Source organism: Grammomys surdaster, unplaced genomic scaffold (genome assembly GCF_004785775.1).
Source record: "Grammomys surdaster isolate TR1022 unplaced genomic scaffold, NIH_TR_1.0 125769, whole genome shotgun sequence".
In the NCBI taxonomy this organism is placed as follows: Eukaryota; Metazoa; Chordata; class Mammalia; order Rodentia; family Muridae; genus Grammomys; species Grammomys surdaster.
In genome coordinates, this window is record NW_021620600.1 from 2223913 (window position 1) to 2241290 (window position 17378).

The 17378-nt window shown below is 46.7% G+C and overlaps 1 protein-coding gene and 1 non-coding gene across 2 annotated transcripts; both read right to left on the reverse strand.

Annotated features, from left to right (window-relative positions):
- Positions 1 to 2095: 2095 nt before the first annotated feature.
- On the reverse strand, positions 2096 to 2237 carry LOC114640108. Its single transcript, XR_003714103.1, has one exon. It is a non-coding gene; the product is annotated as a small nucleolar RNA SNORA48 (small nucleolar RNA).
- A 7021-nt stretch (positions 2238 to 9258) lies between these two features.
- LOC114640075 (serum amyloid A-4 protein) lies at positions 9259 to 15206 on the reverse strand. The gene is made up of 4 exons (XM_028788998.1): positions 15061 to 15206; positions 14262 to 14356; positions 12121 to 12259; positions 9259 to 11755 (listed from the first exon to the last, which is right to left on the reverse strand). The coding sequence occupies exons 2-4, from the start codon at positions 14350 to 14352 to the stop codon at positions 11593 to 11595; spliced, it is 393 nt and encodes a 130-aa protein (XP_028644831.1). The 5' UTR covers positions 14353 to 14356; positions 15061 to 15206; the 3' UTR covers positions 9259 to 11592.
- Positions 15207 to 17378: the final 2172 nt, after the last annotated feature.

Here is a 17378-nt window from a genome sequence, read left to right on the forward strand (position 1 = left end):
CCCTTCCCCTCCTCCCTTCCCCTTCCCCTCCTCCCTTCCCCTTCCCCTCCCCCTTCCCCTCCTCCCTCCCCCCTCTCCTTTTCCTCCTTCCCTCTCCAGCTTCCCCTCCTTCCTTTCCCTCCCCTCCCTCTCCTTTCCCTCTTTCCCTCTCCCTCTTCCCCTCCTCCCCCTTCTCTCTTTTTACTTGGCTTTATTTTAGGTATATTTTGCCTAGATGGATGGATGTAAACCACATGAATACATGGTGCCTGTAGAGGTCAGAAAATTATGTCATCGCCCCTGGAACTGGAGTTATAGTTGTGAGCCACCATGTGGTTGCTGGGAATTAAAGGCAGGTCCTCTGAAAGAGCAGCCAGTGCTTTTAACTGATGATCCATCTCTCCAGCCCCAACCCCCTTCTTTGATAGAAACGTTAGAAGGCAAGTGGGTATTTTTCCTAGACATTAAGAAAAGCTCTTCACATGGACTTTTCCTTTACTAATAATAGTTTAGCTAATCCGCTGAGAATTCTTTTAAGCTTTTTATTGACTCTTTGTGAAATCCGCATCACGCACCTGTGTCCCACCTCCCCATCCTCATATCTACTTTTTTACCCTTGCAACCTCGCCCAAAGTAAAAATCATACACACAAGCAGCAGCAAAGCATAGAACCTCATCATAGAAGCTACAGTATGTCACTGTGTGTCTCACAATGTATTCTTCTGTCCACACGTCTTCACTTGAAAATGTTCCTTGCAACAAGTCTATTGGTCTGGTTCCAGATCTCTGGCTTTTGTGACAGCGCCAATACTGGATCCTTTTGGGGATTTTCCCCAGCTATCCTGTTGTTGCCCTGTGTCATGGAGATTCTACAGCTTTGGATCAGCACAACTATCCCTATCATGAATCCCAGCCATTCACAGATGATATAGATTGTGGGTTGGGCCAACTCAGCCCTGGATCTGGGCCTGAGATCTGGGCTTGAGCTGGTCAGCCCTCCAGCTCTCTCTTATTCTCACCACCAGGGGGAGCTCTCCAGCACTGCTCCACCTAGGCCACGTAACACCTCCAGCAGCAGAAGTCCGCTCTCCTGCTCTCATGCCCTAGAAGCCGGCTCACCCACACATATGCCGGCAGAGCCTGCTCCACTGTGCTCCCAGTCAAGGCGTGGGGCCCACTCTACCACGTGCAAGCGACTGGGCCAGTTCACCTGTTCTCATACCCTTAGGGCTGGCTCATCTGTGCCTTCAGCCTTCACCATCAGGACCAGCTCCACTGCACTGCGTTGCCCTGGTGAGGTGCAGGGCCTGCTCTACAGAGTGCTACAGCTAGAGAGGGGCAGGGATAGCTCTCCAGCTCTCATGCCGTTAGGGCCAACTCCCTGACTACCACAAGTAGAGATGGGGGAAGTAGAGAAGCATCACCCCCGTGCCTGCACCACCTCAAAACAGATGAGTGGAAGAGACCAACTCTCCCAAGCTCATGATCCTGAGGACAGCTTTCCTGACTACCAGAAGTGGCGGGGGGAGGGGGGAACATCACCTCTGTGCCAGTACCACCCCATGGCAGACAAGTGATGGTTAGCTCTCCCACATCCCTCTCACCAGAGCTAGCTCCACTAAGCACAGGACTGGAGAGATGGGACCAGATCTCCAGAAAGCTGCAACCAGTGAGGGGTGGAGCCAGTCTGTACAGCCCCTGGACATCCACATGGTTCTCTAAGGCTGTCCTGACCAGGGACAACTCCATGTTCTCTAGTGATAAGCTATAGACATCAACACCAACACCTACAGCTACATAGCCACAGACCCAGACATGACCTTCCCCAGCAGCTCAGGCTGGGACTTCCCCATGGCCCTAGGTAGCCCGGCTGGCCACTCACACCAGGCTACTCCTCTCTACCCTTGGGTTTCCAGCTCCACCTTTCTTCAGCCTACTCCACTTCTCTTTCTCTCCCTCTGACACTCTGACCACTCACACACTGGTGGAGACACTCCAGTGTGGCTGGTGAACCTCCGGGTGACATCCTCCATCTGTGCGTCATGGCATGGCGGTCTGCAGGTGTTCATCTTCCTCCTTCAGCGCTGTGCTGCCTGGATTTGACTTGATTTGATTTTTATGAGTCCTAGGCACAAAACATCTTTGGCCACCAAGCCAGGCATCAAGCTAGGATGAACAGAGGACTGCCATCTGCTCTGCCCCTGACTGACATAAGAACAACGCCAGCATCAAGGGCTCTCTGCCCATTGCCAGGGGGACATCAAGAATTTCGTCCTTTGATAATATTTGCCTCATCCCCACCCAACCATTCATCTCCCAGCCACCCAACTTGGTGCTTTCTTCTCTCTTTCCCCTTTATCCAGCCCAATTTGTATGAGCCAACTGCTCTGAGGGATGAGGCCTTCCCAGGAGTATGGTCAACAAAGGGTTAATCACTGACCCTTCCTCTCCTAGCAGCTATCAAATGCTGATAGCTTCCCACATCAGGGTGGGATTTTGTGCCCACCCCACACCGTCCATGCTAAGATTTTGTCTGCTTTGAGCTCACCCGGGTCTTATACACGCTGCCACAGTCATTGTGAGTTCATCTATGCAGCCAACCTGTCGTGTCTTGAATTTCCCTGGAAAACAGTTTCTCTGAAGTCACCCACCACCTCTATTACTTATGTTCTTTCTGCCCACTATTCCAAAAGGACCCTTGAATCTTGGGGGATGGGGTGTGATGGTGTGTCCAGGATATTTTTCTTTCTTTCTTTTTTTTTGAGACAGGGTTTCTCTGTGTAGTCCTGGCTGTCCTGGAACTCACTCTGTAGACCAGGCTGGCCTCGAACTCAGAAATCCGCCTGCCTCTGCCTCCCAAGTGCTGGGTTTAAAGGCGTGTGCCACCACCGCCCGGCCAGGATATTTTTCTTTATTGTTCATCTTTATTATCACACAAGGTTACCTTTTGTTCATTAATAATGTGTCTTTGTGGGTTCACTGATAATGTGTCTCTGTTGGTTGGGATCTTGTGAGGACAGTGCTTTCTGTCTCACTGTCACATGGATTCTTCTCTTGGTTCCTTAAGTGGGTGGCGAATAAATACAAGGAGCTTATTTGCTGAATGGTCAAACTGGAGGAGCATTTTAAAGGACTCCAAATATTTGAGAACAGCCTGCCAGTTTGGATGGTACTGAGCCGAGCCCCACGTGAGTAAACACAGATTGACCACGGTGTGTTGCTGTGCTCTGGGGCATTCAGGAACAAGCTCCAAGCAGACCCAACACGGCCTTACAGTAAATGGGCCCAGCCTCCATTTCCCATAGATTACTTCATAGCATTGGGTTTATTGCTTGCAAGTTTAGATGGACTCTGAAAATAATAAACCCATAGGTCTAAATACAGGACAGCATGTTCTCTGAGCATGAGCCTGAATTATCTTCCGCATAACTAGAAATTTCAAAATGTGAATCTGGAACTTCAAGAATTGCACAATGTGTTCTTTAGCACCAGGTTTGAAATTTTGCTTAAAGAATTCTTTTTCCCTGTTGCCTATGGCTGAGATGGCAAAGAGCCTCTAATTGCTCCATATCCTGGAGAATTAATGCCAGGAGCTGAGCCAGACCTCAGAGCCCCTAATGTCTGTGAGGAGGAGGCAGGAGCGCCCAGCCTTCAGTCCCAACCTCTCCTTAACCTCACTTCTGCTTTTCCATCTGTGGAAGCGGATGGGACACCTAACCCACAATGCCGGAGGGGTTCCTTAAAGACATTAAAGTCAAAACAGGACTGCAGGGACTTTCTGTAGCCAACAGGAGCAAAAAAAAAAATGTCCTTCTGTAAAAAAAAAAAAAAAAAGTAGTTGTGTAGCTAAATAGCTAAATCTTTTCATACGGGCTTCAGGTGCCCGTGTAAAGAAAAGGACTAGCCTCCTTAGCCCTCAGCAGGGCTCATAGCAGTTGCATAGCCTGACAGCTGACTCCATATTCTGCCTTCGGACAGGAGTGTGGTGAGGGGGTTCTTGGGGAAGCCCCTGGACTCCTTGCTGCTTGCTCCCCATCTTGGTATTTTGGAAGGATGGAATAGCCCGTGCCATCAGTTTGAACCGTGTTGGCAGAGTATGCCAGACAGATGGGATGGTGTCACAGGGCCACTCGGGTTAGAAAGATCACTGAATTTTAAGTGAAAGCTTGGCTACCTAAAGGAAGGAAACACGTTACCCAGGAGGCAGTGGGTCCAGCTGCTCTTCTTTCCAGGGATAGCCTCCTTTGCTGTGGGGGTGGGTGGTGGGAGGGCTGATGGGAAGGTAAAATTCCTGTCAGGAGGGGCTGGAGAGATGGCTCAGCGGTTAAGAGCACTGACTGCACTTCCAGAGGTCCTGAGTTCAAATCCCAGCAACCATATGGTGGCTCACAACCATCCGTAATGAGATTCAATGCCCTCTTCTGGTGTGTCTGAAGACAGCTACAGTGTACTCATAAATAAAAAATAAATAAATCTTTAAAAAATTCCTCTCAGAAGCAGCCACGGGCACCATCTCTTCCCAGGCCAACAGAGAATGCTAGTGTGATTAGGAATACCTCAGACCCCTGGGATACTCCTTCCCAACAGTACTCTATTCCCGCAGTCCTGAGGCTGGGAGACTTAGTGGAAAGACTCCCCCAAGTCACTTTCATGGGACCACCAGAGCCCTCACTCCTCCATGGGTCCCAACAGCCAGCTAGCCCATGATGTGGGAGGGGCACCTTAAAGTGGACCTGTCACTGGAGTTGAAAGAGGACTGAAGGGACGTTCAGTAGCCAAGAGTGACCAAAGTGAGAAGGATAGAGATGGGGCTCTTACCCTCATAGTCAGGCCAGGGTTGGGGAAAACAAAGGCACTTGGTGTGTTTACACCTAGTCAACACACCTAAGTCAACACTTAGGTAGCATGTGTTTAGGTAGCATGTGTCATGTTTTAGGACTAAGTTCCTTTGCACCTCAGACATCTGTCACACCCTCTCCCTGAAAACTTCAGAGAACATTGTAAAAGAGGACACAGAAAGACTGCAAGAGCCAGACTTGGTGGAAGACTACAAGGGAACTGTTTTCCAGACACATGTTGCTTACACGTTTGGACATACATCGAGAGTAGGAATTGTGATAACATGCATGCAGTGCCTGTTTGCACATATGGACTCATACCAAGTGTAACAATTGTGACAGCACGCACAATATCTGCACAGGCTCAAGCAGGGCAAAATCCCAACATGGAGAGGGGATGTGGACACAGAGTCCCACCCCTAGGCACACAAAGTTGGGTTGGTAGAGAGGGCAGGGTGTATCTGGGAGGAGTTGGAGAAGAAGGCGTTATCTTGGTTGCTATTGCTGTAATAATCACAATGGCTGGGGTGGCTTAAATGAGAATGGCCCCATAGTCTCATAGATTTGAATACTTGGTCCACAGGTGGTAGAACTGTTTGGGAAGGATTAGTAGGTGTGGCCTTGTTGGGTGAGGTGTGCCACTGGGAGTGGGCTTTGAGGTTTCAAAAGCTCACAGCATTTCTGGTTAGCGCTCCATCCCCCCCTCCGCTTTCCCTCCCTCCCTCCATCCTTCTCATGGTTGTTATCTCAACATGTAAGCTCTCAGATACTGCCCCAGCGCCATGCAGGCAGCCTGCTGCCATGCTCCCTGACATGGTGGAAGCACATTTGTCATAGCAACAGCAAAGTAACTTGTGGTGGAAAGAGCCTATTTGGCTCATAGGTTCCACACCACCCATCATCAGGGGACGCCAAGACAGGAACTCTGGGCAGTAACCTGGAACCAGAGGCCACAGAGGAATGCTGCTTACAGACTCACTCTCTGTGGCTTGCTCAGCCACACTTTCTTCTATAACCCAGTACCATCTGCCCACGGGTGGCATTGTCCCACTGGGCTAGGTTCTCCCACATCAATCATGAATAGAAAATGCTCTCTTGGAGAGATGGCTCAGAGGTTATGGATGGCTAGAGAGATGGCTCAGAGGTTAAGAGCACCGACTGCTCTTCCAGAGGTCCTGAGTTCAATTCCCAGCAACCACATGGTGGCTCATAACCATCTGTAATGTGATCTGATGCCCTCTTCTGGTGTGTCTGGACAGCTACAGTGTGCTCATATAAATAAAATAAACAAAACTTTAAAAAAAGAAAGAAAGAAAGAAAGAAAGAGAGAGAGAGAGAGAGAGAGAGAAAGGAAGGAAAAAAGAAAGAAAGAAAGAAAGAAAGAAAGAAAGAAAGAAAGAAAGAAAGAAAGAGAGAAAGAAAATGCTCTCTAAGGCTGGGCAACGTGACCCACACCTTTAATTTCAGCATTCAAGAGAATGTTTGTGAGTTTGAGGCCAACCTGGCCTATATAGCCAGACCCAGGCCAACCAGAGCAACATAGTAAGAACTCTCTTTGAAAGTGTGTGTGTGTGTATGTGTGTGTGTGTGTGTGTGTGTGTGTGTGAGAGAGAGAGAGAGAGAGAGAGAGAGAGAGAGAGAGAGAGAGAGAGATTTCTCTTCTCTCCCAGGTATCTAGCTTGTAACAGGTTGACACAAAGCCAACCAAGAAGGGAGTAAACATGACAAAGTTCGTTGTTTGAAACTCTGGAAGAGGCACGCCTTTAATCCCAGCATTTGGGAGGCAGAGGCAGGCAGATTTCTGAGTTCGAGGCCAGCCTGGTCTACAGAGTGAGTTCCAGGACAGCCAGGACTACACAGAGAAACCCTGTCTTGGAAAAAAAAAAAAGAAAAGAAAAAAGAAACTCTGGAAGAAATAATAAAAGGAAGGAGCACTCAGTTTCAGTCTGTTCCTCAGCTTCAACACATACACACACACACACACACACACACACACACACACACACACACACACACACCTTGTCCTAACTAGAGTCTCACAAACAGCATGCAGACATTTTTAGCTGTGGACTTTGAGACCTGGGAGAGGGGGTTGGGTGGTGCCCTTTGGGTCACTATTTCAGTCTTTCAGCAACACTTGGCTGTGGTTAGCTAAGGTCTGGTTAGCCCTTGACTGTGCAATCTGCCCCAAGCTGAGGGTGCTTCCCCCTTTCATCCCCCAGAGCCTGTCTGCCCTAGAAGACTGGCCTGCACACAGGCCCTGACTACCCTTTTCCCCTTCCTGTTTAGTCTGGCCAATGGGGAGCCCTGGCCAGGTCTGGGGCAAGGGAAGAGAGCAAGATTTTATGGTTTCTTCACATAGCTCCTTCAGAGATCTGTCACTACAAACTGGCTTATCCCTCATCCAAAGGTCCTAACTCATACCATGCACCCCTCTCTACATACAAGACACTTACCAGGCACTAGAGCCACTGTTGGACTTCCCTAGCTTGTTGAATCATGCTTCAAATACACTTCTGCATTTCATAAAGTATTCTGGCAGTAATATTACAGCCACAGAAAATACACTAAACTTTCTTTAGCTTAAAAACAGAGATTTATTTCGTTGTTTATTTTTGTGTGTCTATGTGTGATCCTGGGATGATGTCACCATAGTTAGGGAGGATCTTTCCCTCTTCTTCTGGAAACTTCCTTAGAGACACACACAAAAGTGTATCTAACTAACACCCAATGCAGTTTCCTTTTCTTATTTTATCTTTAATTACGTGTATGCATAGTGGTACACATGAGTGCAGGTACCCACTGAGGCCAGGAGGGAAACCAGGTCCTCTGAAGCCAGAGTTACAGCTGCTTGTAATCTTCTCAGTGTGGGTAGGCGCTGGGAACCAAACTCAGGTCTTATGAAAGAGCATCAGACTAACCACTTCTTAGCCGCTGAGCCATCTCTCCAGACCCCAAATTACTTACTGGTGATCAGTGTATGTGCAGGCACATACCACGACACACCTGTGGATCTGAGGACGTCTCTGTGGTGTCAGTTCAGTTCTCTCCTTCAACCTTTACGTGGGCTCTGGGGATCGAACTCAGGCTGTTGGATTTGTGTGACTGGCACCTTCACCGGCAATGTCCATCTCACCCACTCTTTGTGCGTCTTCACTTTTAGATAATATTTTTGCTGAGTCTTTGAGAATTTCATGCAGTGCATTTGGATCCTGTTCACATACACGCCAACGTCTCCCACCTCCGTCTCCCACCATCCTGCGCACCCAGCATCCTGCGCACCCAGCATCCTGCGCACCCAGCATCCTGCTCTCGCTTTTAAACTCATCAGGTCTGGTTTGTGCCATCCAGGTTTTGGATGGCTTTCCACAGGTGTGTGATCCACCTACCTGTGATCACACCCTCCGAGAAGACTGGGTCTCCTCCCCCTTGAGAGCCCCCCTCTTTCCTATTGCTCCTTTCTAATTCCTACCTTCTGGGGGAATTCTAAGTGAAACACAAACATCTACAAATTCAAAGCTAATAGCCACGGACGAGAGAACGCCTATGGTGTTTGTGTTTCTAACTCCAGACTACCTAGTTCAGGATGCTTGTTTCCAGCTCCATCCATTTACCAGGAAAATTTTGTTTTTGAGGCAGTGTCTCATGTATAGAAGGCTAGTCTATGGCTCACTATGTAGCCAAGGATAACTTTGAACTTCTGATTCTCTTGCCTCCACCTCCAAAGAGCCACTAAACCCAACTTATGCAATGCTGGGAATTGAACCCAGGGCTTCGCACATATTGGCAAAAAATTCTATCAACTGAGCTACACCCCAGTATCCTAGAAATTCCTTTTCTTATTATTTTTTTTAATGTGAGGAGTATACAGGTCTCACTCTCTGTCTATCTGTCTCTGTCTCTCTGTCTCTCTGTCTCTGTCTCTCTCTCTCTGTCACTCTGTCTCTCTCTCCCCTCCCCAAGTGCTAGGAGTCTACCTGCCTGTCTCCATCTCCTCTTTTCAGCACCTCTGGGTTACAGATGCTGCCAGATGCCCAGGGTGTGTGTGGTGCTGTGGATCCAACAATCAGGTCTGCATACTTGTGCAGAAGGCACTTTACAGGCTGAGCCATCTTCCCAGTCCCTGCTCCTATGCTCCTGGCATACCTGTGTTGAGTCAAGTGGAATCATAATTAACCATCACCTTAACTGAAAGTTTATTGTTTATGTTGAAATTTCATGCTTTGTCACATCTCAAACACACATTTACTGATTATAAATTTCTTTCTTTCTTTTTTTTTTTTTTTTTGACTTTTCAAGACAGGGTTTCTCTGTGTAGCCCTGGCTGCCCTGGAACTCACTCTGTAGGCCACGCTGGCCTTGAAGATTATAAGTTTCTAAATTGAGATATGCATTAAATTTACTAATAACCAGACACTGTTGATGAAACTTGCTACTCCTGTAGAAATAAATATATTTACTTTCTTTTTGAACAAACACAAAGATGATTGAAACAAAACCTCTCATCTTAATAAGTCTACAACGTTTCATTTAGTACAATATAAAGGATCTGAGTGATAAGAAACTGTTATTTTAGGTTAACTGGAACCATGTTTTTCTTGGAAGTGTGTATATAACTGTACATCTTTCAAGCTACCATGTTTCACATTTTAAAGAAGTACAGTGTGTCATTACACGGTGTGTTTCCTGCTAACCTGCCCTGTGAGAAAGGAGTACTTTAGTGTGGGAGTAGAGGGAGAGAAACAGACAGATAGACAGACAGACAGACAGACAGACACAGAGAGACAGAGACAGAGAAATAAAGAGACAGAGAGAGACAGAAGAACAGACAGACAGAGACAGAGAGACATAAACAGACACAAGGTCTGCTGTACAACTATGTAGCCCTGGTTGGCCTCAAACTTGCAGTGATTCCCCCTGTCTCTACCTCCTGAGTGCTGAAGTTACAGGCATGTGCCACCACACACTTGGAATGGAAATAGGCATTAATTCCTCCCAAGACTTTTCATAGTCTTTTTATACTTCATACTTTCCATTTCCATAAGAATTGAAAAGCATTGCTGAGAAAATTAAACATTTTCTATGCCACAGTAAGATTTTATCATTGGGCTGACGTTTGAGCATTGATTTGGGGATAGATTTACAGTCACCTCAGAGTGACTCATTATCATATTCTAAGACTTGAGTAGAACATTTCATGCTTTGTATAGAATCTAGATACTTCTCCAGGAATGGTGACTTCTGGGGAACACAGGCAGTTTCATTCTCTTTTTTTCAGTTCATGTTTGTAGAGCACCTACTCGGCAGACATTATAACAGGTAAGGGCACAAAGATGACATACAACGAGACGGACATTTTTGTCCTTTGATTTTTTTTAATATACTTTCCCTGTGGACAGATAGGCAGATAGGTCAATATAGTGAAGTATGCCAAACTCTGAAATTGTGTCAACTTGTGACACAGTCCAGCAGATTGAATCCTCAAGTTCTTCATCCTCTATCCCACAGGCTCCACCCATCCTCTCCACGTTTCTTTCTTTGAGTGAGCGATGTTTCTACTCCTTTGGAGTTAGTCTTCCACGCGGGGACCTGGCTTTGACATAGCAGTTATTCCCTTAGGACCAGAATCTCCCTCTTCATTAGAACCTTCTTGTCCCTACAAACCAGACCTTCACTAGAAGAATGCCTTTGCTTATGAGTAAATTAATTCACTTTCTCCTGCTCAGTGATGTGTCTTGCTTCCCTTCTAGAACACGAAGTAGATTTTTGTTTAGATCGTAACACAATGAGAATGAAACCAAGAAATAGTGATATGATAGCCACTTCTTAGGTAACATGGGCCAAGACTAGTTAGAACTTGAGCTGAGATAGGCACTGGTGTGTGTGTGTGTGTGTGTGTGTGTGTGTGTGTGTGTGCGTGGTGTGTACTTTATGGATACACAGGGTCTGTCTCATCTATCCCAGGCTGGTCTCAAACTCAATATATATCCAGGACTGGCCTTGAACCTCTGGTCTGTCAGCTCTGCCTCCCCAGTGCTAGGATTATAAGTGTATACCATCACCAGGTTTGTGCAGTTCTGGGAATCTACCTAGGGATCTATGCATGCATGCTAAGCAAGCACTCTGCCAGCTGGTTCCCAATGTGGTTTCTCAGTTAGGGTTCCTGAGGTTAGGATGAGGCATCCTCAACGTAGTGTTCCCTATTTGAAAAGAGGTCACAGAAGACAAGGCCCGCAGTCAGTGGAGAGGACATGACTGATGAGGCAGGGTTGCATCAGTACACGGAAATGCATGAGAACAACAATAAAATGAACAGACACCCAGTTATGACCAGAAGATGGTGGGGAAGGGAGGGAGACACCTGGTCAGTGTCCAGGAAGAAATTGATGGGCAGGTGCCCAGGGCTTATCTCAGAGCAAACGCCACTTTGTGAAGAAGTCCCACATGGTGGGCAATGCTTTGCTAGCTCAGGCCTGCTTAGCAGAAGTTGGCATGGTTAAAGAGCAGACCTGGTGGGGCAGTGTGGTTTCCAGCTATTATCTTGTGGTCACACCTTTTCCTCTGCTTATCTTCTGTGATCCATTGAAACACTTTCTTCTCAGAAAGTATTTCTGAGAGGTCTCTGTTTCCGTTGACAAATCAATCTGCAAAGTCTTTGTTGGGCATCTCTAGCTGCTCTGGAGTCCTTGTGGACACCAAGCTGAGCGACATCCTGTCACGGAGAGAGGCATGTGGCTCACAGCCTAGTCCACTGAGTGCAATCTGAGTGGCAGGCTCAGAACTTCTCAGGAAGGCCCTCGGGTCTGAAGTGGTTAGGGTTTTTGCCACTGCGGCCCCATTCCTCGGCTTTCTGGGTAGCCTGCAGACTTTCCAATCCGTGGTCCCTGACTCCGAAATAATACCGGTTTAGGAGACCCTGGAAGTAGCTCCTGCCAGTGCTGAAATCAGAGGAAGAGAGACAGAAGATGAACTCCACACTGAGACAGCTGACCTTGAAGTCCCTCCTCCTCTCCTACCAAAGAATGACCCAGAAAATACCAGAGGAGTAAAGGCTAAGGCACAGAAAAGAGGAAATAGTTTCTTGGGCAAGGACCTCCCATGGAGGTCCTTTCCATCCTGTTACAGTATGCTTTTGAGACCCCTGTCATGGTTTATACCTTTTCTTGGTGGGGAGCTCCCATCCTCCCCCTCCATCCTTATCCTCCCTCTCTTCCTCTCCAGGCCACCCAGACTCTAGCACCATAGACAGTAGAAGAGGCCACAGGCAGGAACAATGAAAGGTATGATGCACCAGGACCATTACCTGATTATTTTAGCAGCCCAGATGCCCCCAGATCCCCTTTGTTGGGCCTCGAAGTTCCCACGAGCATAGAAGTATTGGTCTGAATTTTGGTAATTAGCTTCTAGGCTGTCCTGATAGGCTCTCCACAAGTCCCAAGTCCCTACAAAGGAAGGAAGGTTACAAAAGTAAACCTGGTGGTTCATTGGTGAAACGGAGGAAGGAAAACTTTCTGTGAGTTTCCACATTTTACCCCTTGATAGCATAATCCTTTGAAATGGTTCATGAAAGTGAGTGTCCCTTGCTGGGGATAGTTTCACTGGTGACCATAAGGAGGGCCCTTCTCCATGGATTGGCTTGGGTTGAATTGATTGACAGTTGCAGTGTCCTGGGCTGTGTCTTATATGGATCTGTGTGTGCTATGCACTAAGAAGAGATAGGACTGTCCTGTAAGAGAGATAAGCACAGACAATAACATCCCAGGGGTAAGATCCAGGGACAGCTGTGCAGCGAGAGGAAGTGGGGAATGGACATTTATCTAAGGTCCCTAAAAAAGCACAACAGAGAATGTATTAGCTACTTCTCATTATTGGGACAAAATCCCCAACAAGCAACTTAGAGAAGAGGGCTGTATTTTGGCTTAGTTTGAGGGGAACACATGGTGATATGTGAGGGGGCTAGTCACAATGTGATCCTTCCCCAAGTCTAGGCACCCCAGCCCATGGAATGGGGCCGTGTGTATTCATTTATAGGACGGATCTTTCTCTCTTCTTTATTTAGACCTGTCTGGGAACATTGTCATAGACACATCCAGAGGTGTGTCCCCTAGATGACTCTAAATCCAGCCAAGTGGGCAAAGGAGATTAACCTCCACAGGCTGCTGAGCTTCGGTCCCTTCAACTGGGGAGCTGCACATACCTCCTAGTAGATTAAAGAGAAGACAGGATGAGGCGGTGCACATGAAATGTCACGTGGTGTGCATGAAATGTCACGTACAGTGCTGCAGGGGCTGCACCCCTCCCCGTTACTGAGGGGTGGGACATATACCTATGTAACCAGACAGGTGACAACTGACATCCATGCAGACAAGAGTATAAAGAAGCTGGAACTTGGTGTGGGACACAGTCATACGTGGTGAAGTTGGAAAGTCAGAGCTGGGAAATAGCAACTAGACTCAAGGTCACTGTCTGCAGCTGCACAAGACCGTCCTCCTGTGTGGTGCTCGGGGTCTACAGATGGTAAGGTGATCTCAGTGTTTCCCTCCACACTTGATAGCTGCCCACTCCTGTCTGCTTAGGGCTATGGAGGATGTAGTTGTATTTATTATGTTGTAATATTTTTAACATCCTATGACTTCATGCTAGAAATTTTCTATTGTTTATAGAAACTTTTGTAGAAATGCTAAGTCTAAAGTACATCTGCATGTCAGTAAAGATCTGTTTCATACAGAAAAAAAAAAAAAAAAAAAAAGAAGCTGGAACTTTATAACTCCAAATTATGAATTGTAAAAAGTAGAACATTGGAACACTGCTTGCCGGAGTCTACTGACCCTCAAATGACACATGCCTCCCAACCCTGTGATTCTACTCCTGTATTCGTATCCCCAGAAGAAGTGAGTGTTTATTCCCAATGAACAGAAATGAATAATCACAAAGACACATGTTCATGATGTTCATTTTAGAGTTCCCTGTCATGGTCTCAAACGAAAAGATGAGACGAGTGTAGCATGAATAAGTAAACTGTGTCAAAACACCTGCCAACGTGCACTGCTAAATTTCTAGGAGTTCTGAATCCTTGGTTCTTGGCTCTTTGTCTGGAATAGGATGGGATTTCTCCAAGAAAATATTATCTATAGGCATGTGCACGTTTTCTAAGTGCATTGCCTCTGGAGACATACTGAGTGCCCAGTTACACTCTAAGACTGGGGAATTCCCTGACTCTGGAAATCCTGATCCCTCTGTGTCAGCATCAGAAATACAGGCTGGACCTTGTGAACCATGTCTGAAAGTCCCTCAGAGGGTGCCAGGTGACCAATGTAGATCGGGAAGCCACAGAAAGCCAAACTCCTGCCCTGACTCATTTGTAGTTTTTTAAAGGGGTCCCTGTGCCAGACAGGCATGTGGCATCTGCTCAGATGCCTCCCTGCCTCCCTCCTGGCTTCTTACCTTGTATGGCTTCCCTGAAGAATGAATACCAGCCATCACCACTGACTCCCAGGAACAAAGAGCAGAGGACAACAACCGTGGCAAGCCTCATGGTGCTGCAGAAACAGAAAGGGCAGTCAAAACAGACCTACAGGCCGGGAGGTGGTGGCACACACCTCCACTCCCAGAACTCTCAAGGCAGTGACAGATGGATCTCTGATTCTAAGGCCAGCTTTGTCTACATGGCAAGTTCCAGACCAGCTGGGGCTACATAGTGAGGCCCTGTCTCAAACAAACAAACAAACAAAGACTCACACTTTGACTTGTAAAGATAAGCTAGTCCTGTACTAACCGTTTGTTCATACCTGAATTATTACTTCGAAGACAACAGAAATGGGCTTTAGGAATCTCGGCCAGATCCCTGGATAAGGAAGACTTCCAAGGTGTTGCTGGCTTGGAGCCCATGTGCACCTAATCAAGCTGACTAAAGCTGGTCAACAAGCCTTTCCTGCGTGCTCTGTTCCACTTAGCTCAGACCCCAAAAGATGCAGAAAATTCTGGGGCTGGCAGTCATTTGGTGGTATGCTTTTTCAATGAGTTTGAGGCCAGAGGTTTCATCCCCAGAACCACCAAACAAAACCAAGCCTGGTAGTACATGCCTGTAATCTCATTGCTAGGATGTAAAAACAGAGCAATCAGAAGTTTACAGTCCTCCATGGCTACAAAGCTACCTCCAGGCCAGCATGGGCTACATGAGACCCTATCTCCAGGGAGGAAAAAAAAATGATCAGGAAACATAATTTTCCCAATTAGAACTTACCAACTCTATATGAAACAGATCTCAGGAATAAATCATGAACAAGATCTCCCTGGAAAATCTGACCGTTATGGCCCTTTCTCTGGCTGAAGTTTCAGAGGAATTAGGGCCACTGGGACCTTCTCTCCACGGAGCATCTGCTGCTTTCCCTCTCCTGGCTTTAATATTAATGAGAAGAGTGATTTTAAATCCAACAAACCATGGCACAATCTCTCTTGCTCAATCCTTCCTGGTAAATAAACAGTTACAGGCTTGAACTATAGGTCAGCAGCAGAGCGCTTGTCTAACACGTGTGAGATCCTGACATCAATAGCCAATGCCAGGAAGAAAGAAAGAAAAAGCTAGCAGATTGAGTAAAGCATTTCCATTTTGACAAGTTTTTCTAATTCTTACCTCCTTGCACTAACTTCCCTGAATAATACACCACAAGATGTGAGCTGAATTAAAATCTTTCTTCACCAGCTTATTTTTGGTTGTGATGTTTTTTGTTGTTTTTGAGATAGGATCTTACTAGGTAGCTCTGCCTGTCCTGGAACTCGCCCTGTAGACCAGGCTGGCCTCAAACTCACAATGATCTTCCTGCCTCTGCCTCCAGAGTGCTGGGACTTAAAGGTGTGTGCCACCATACCTGGCTGGTCATGATGTTTTATCACAGCAGTAGAAACCCTAAGACATGGACCCAGTTCTGAAAATCCAGACTCCTAAAAGCCAAGGTCTTGTTTGCTCTTTTTGCTTACATGGAATCCCTGATGCTTGAAACAGCACCCAGGGCTCTAGTTTCTCTGTCTCCATGGTGAAATGCCCTGATGAGGAGGGACACAGAGGAGAAATGGGTTTATTTGGCTCATAATTCCATCTCAGTTCATAATTGCTGGAAAGTTGCAGCAGTGTTCACAGCCAATCACAAACCTTCCTGGTCAGGAGCACTGAGAAAAGAATGCTCCAGGGCTCTCGGCTAGCTTCCCTTCACCCTTACACAGTTAGCGGCCCAGACCATGAAACTACCACTGTATTCAAGGTGGGTCTTCCCACCTCAATTAACAATCCAGACAACCCTCACAGACAAGCCCACAGCCAGTCTGATTTAGTCAGTTCTTCCGTTGAGATTCCCATATCAGGAAATTCTAAGTTATAACAAATTGACACTTAAAAACTAACCAGCCCATCCAGGACTCACAGTAAGTCTGTCTTAACTATTTCCCAACTGAACACCTGGACAGACAATGTAACTAAATGTTTTAAAGATTTCCTCATACATTTAAAATAGCATAGGATGTCCATGATCTGACCCAGCCTGGGCTAAATAGTGAGAACCTGTCTCAAACAAATATTAAAAAGGCAACTAGCAGCTAGGTGTGGTGGTGTATGCCTTTAATCCTAGCATTCAGGAGACAGAGGCAGGTGGATCTCTGAGTTCAAGTCTAGCCTGGTCTATAGAGCGAGTATCAGAATAGTCATGGCTACATAGAAAAACTCTGTTTCAAACAAAACAAAAAATAAAACAAGTAGTTCCATTTGTCACGTGGTGCACGAATTGAAGCCATGAAATTATCTTTCCTGAATAAGTCTAGAAATAATCCCCTCCCTCTCTGTCTGCCTCTGCTAGAGACCTGGACAGGTAGTAGGCTCGCTCAGTTTGTCATTGGCTTAATTGATGCCCAGACACAGAAGGGGACAATCTACTTTGCTGAGTTTACAATTCAAATGCTAATCTCACCCAGAAACAATTTAACACACAAATGAGTGGTTAATCGGTTCATCTGGTGGGCAATGAAAGCAAACACATTTAAAGAAACTATTTCATGCAGCAAGACAGTTCTGGACTTTGACAATAGAGATGAGTTGATTTCTGACTGAGAAAAACATTACTAAAGATACTTGATTGTGTTCAAGCAAGCCCCTGGGTTTGAGCCCAATACTCCCAGACAAAATAAATAAAAAAGGAAAAAATGACTGGGGAGATAGAACATTTGGTAAGGGGCTTGGGATGCAAGCATTAGAATCTGAGATGAGTCCCAGGAACCAGGAACTGGAACGATCTCAGCTCTACCCTGTACGGAAGCTCTGGGAGACACTCGGTGTCCTAAAGTGAAGGATGGGGTGTGGTCCCGTTATGTTCAGCCAGGATCCTACTGTGATCCACAACCTAGAAAACTGGGCAGCAGCTGATCAGTGCTTCTCTCCTCCCCGGTGCTCACCTTGTCTCCAGTGGGCCTCACAAACTGACAGCAGCAACACACCGCACACACACTGACAGTGGCTAACACCCCCCCACACACACACACTGACAGTGGCTAACACCCCACACACACACTGACAGT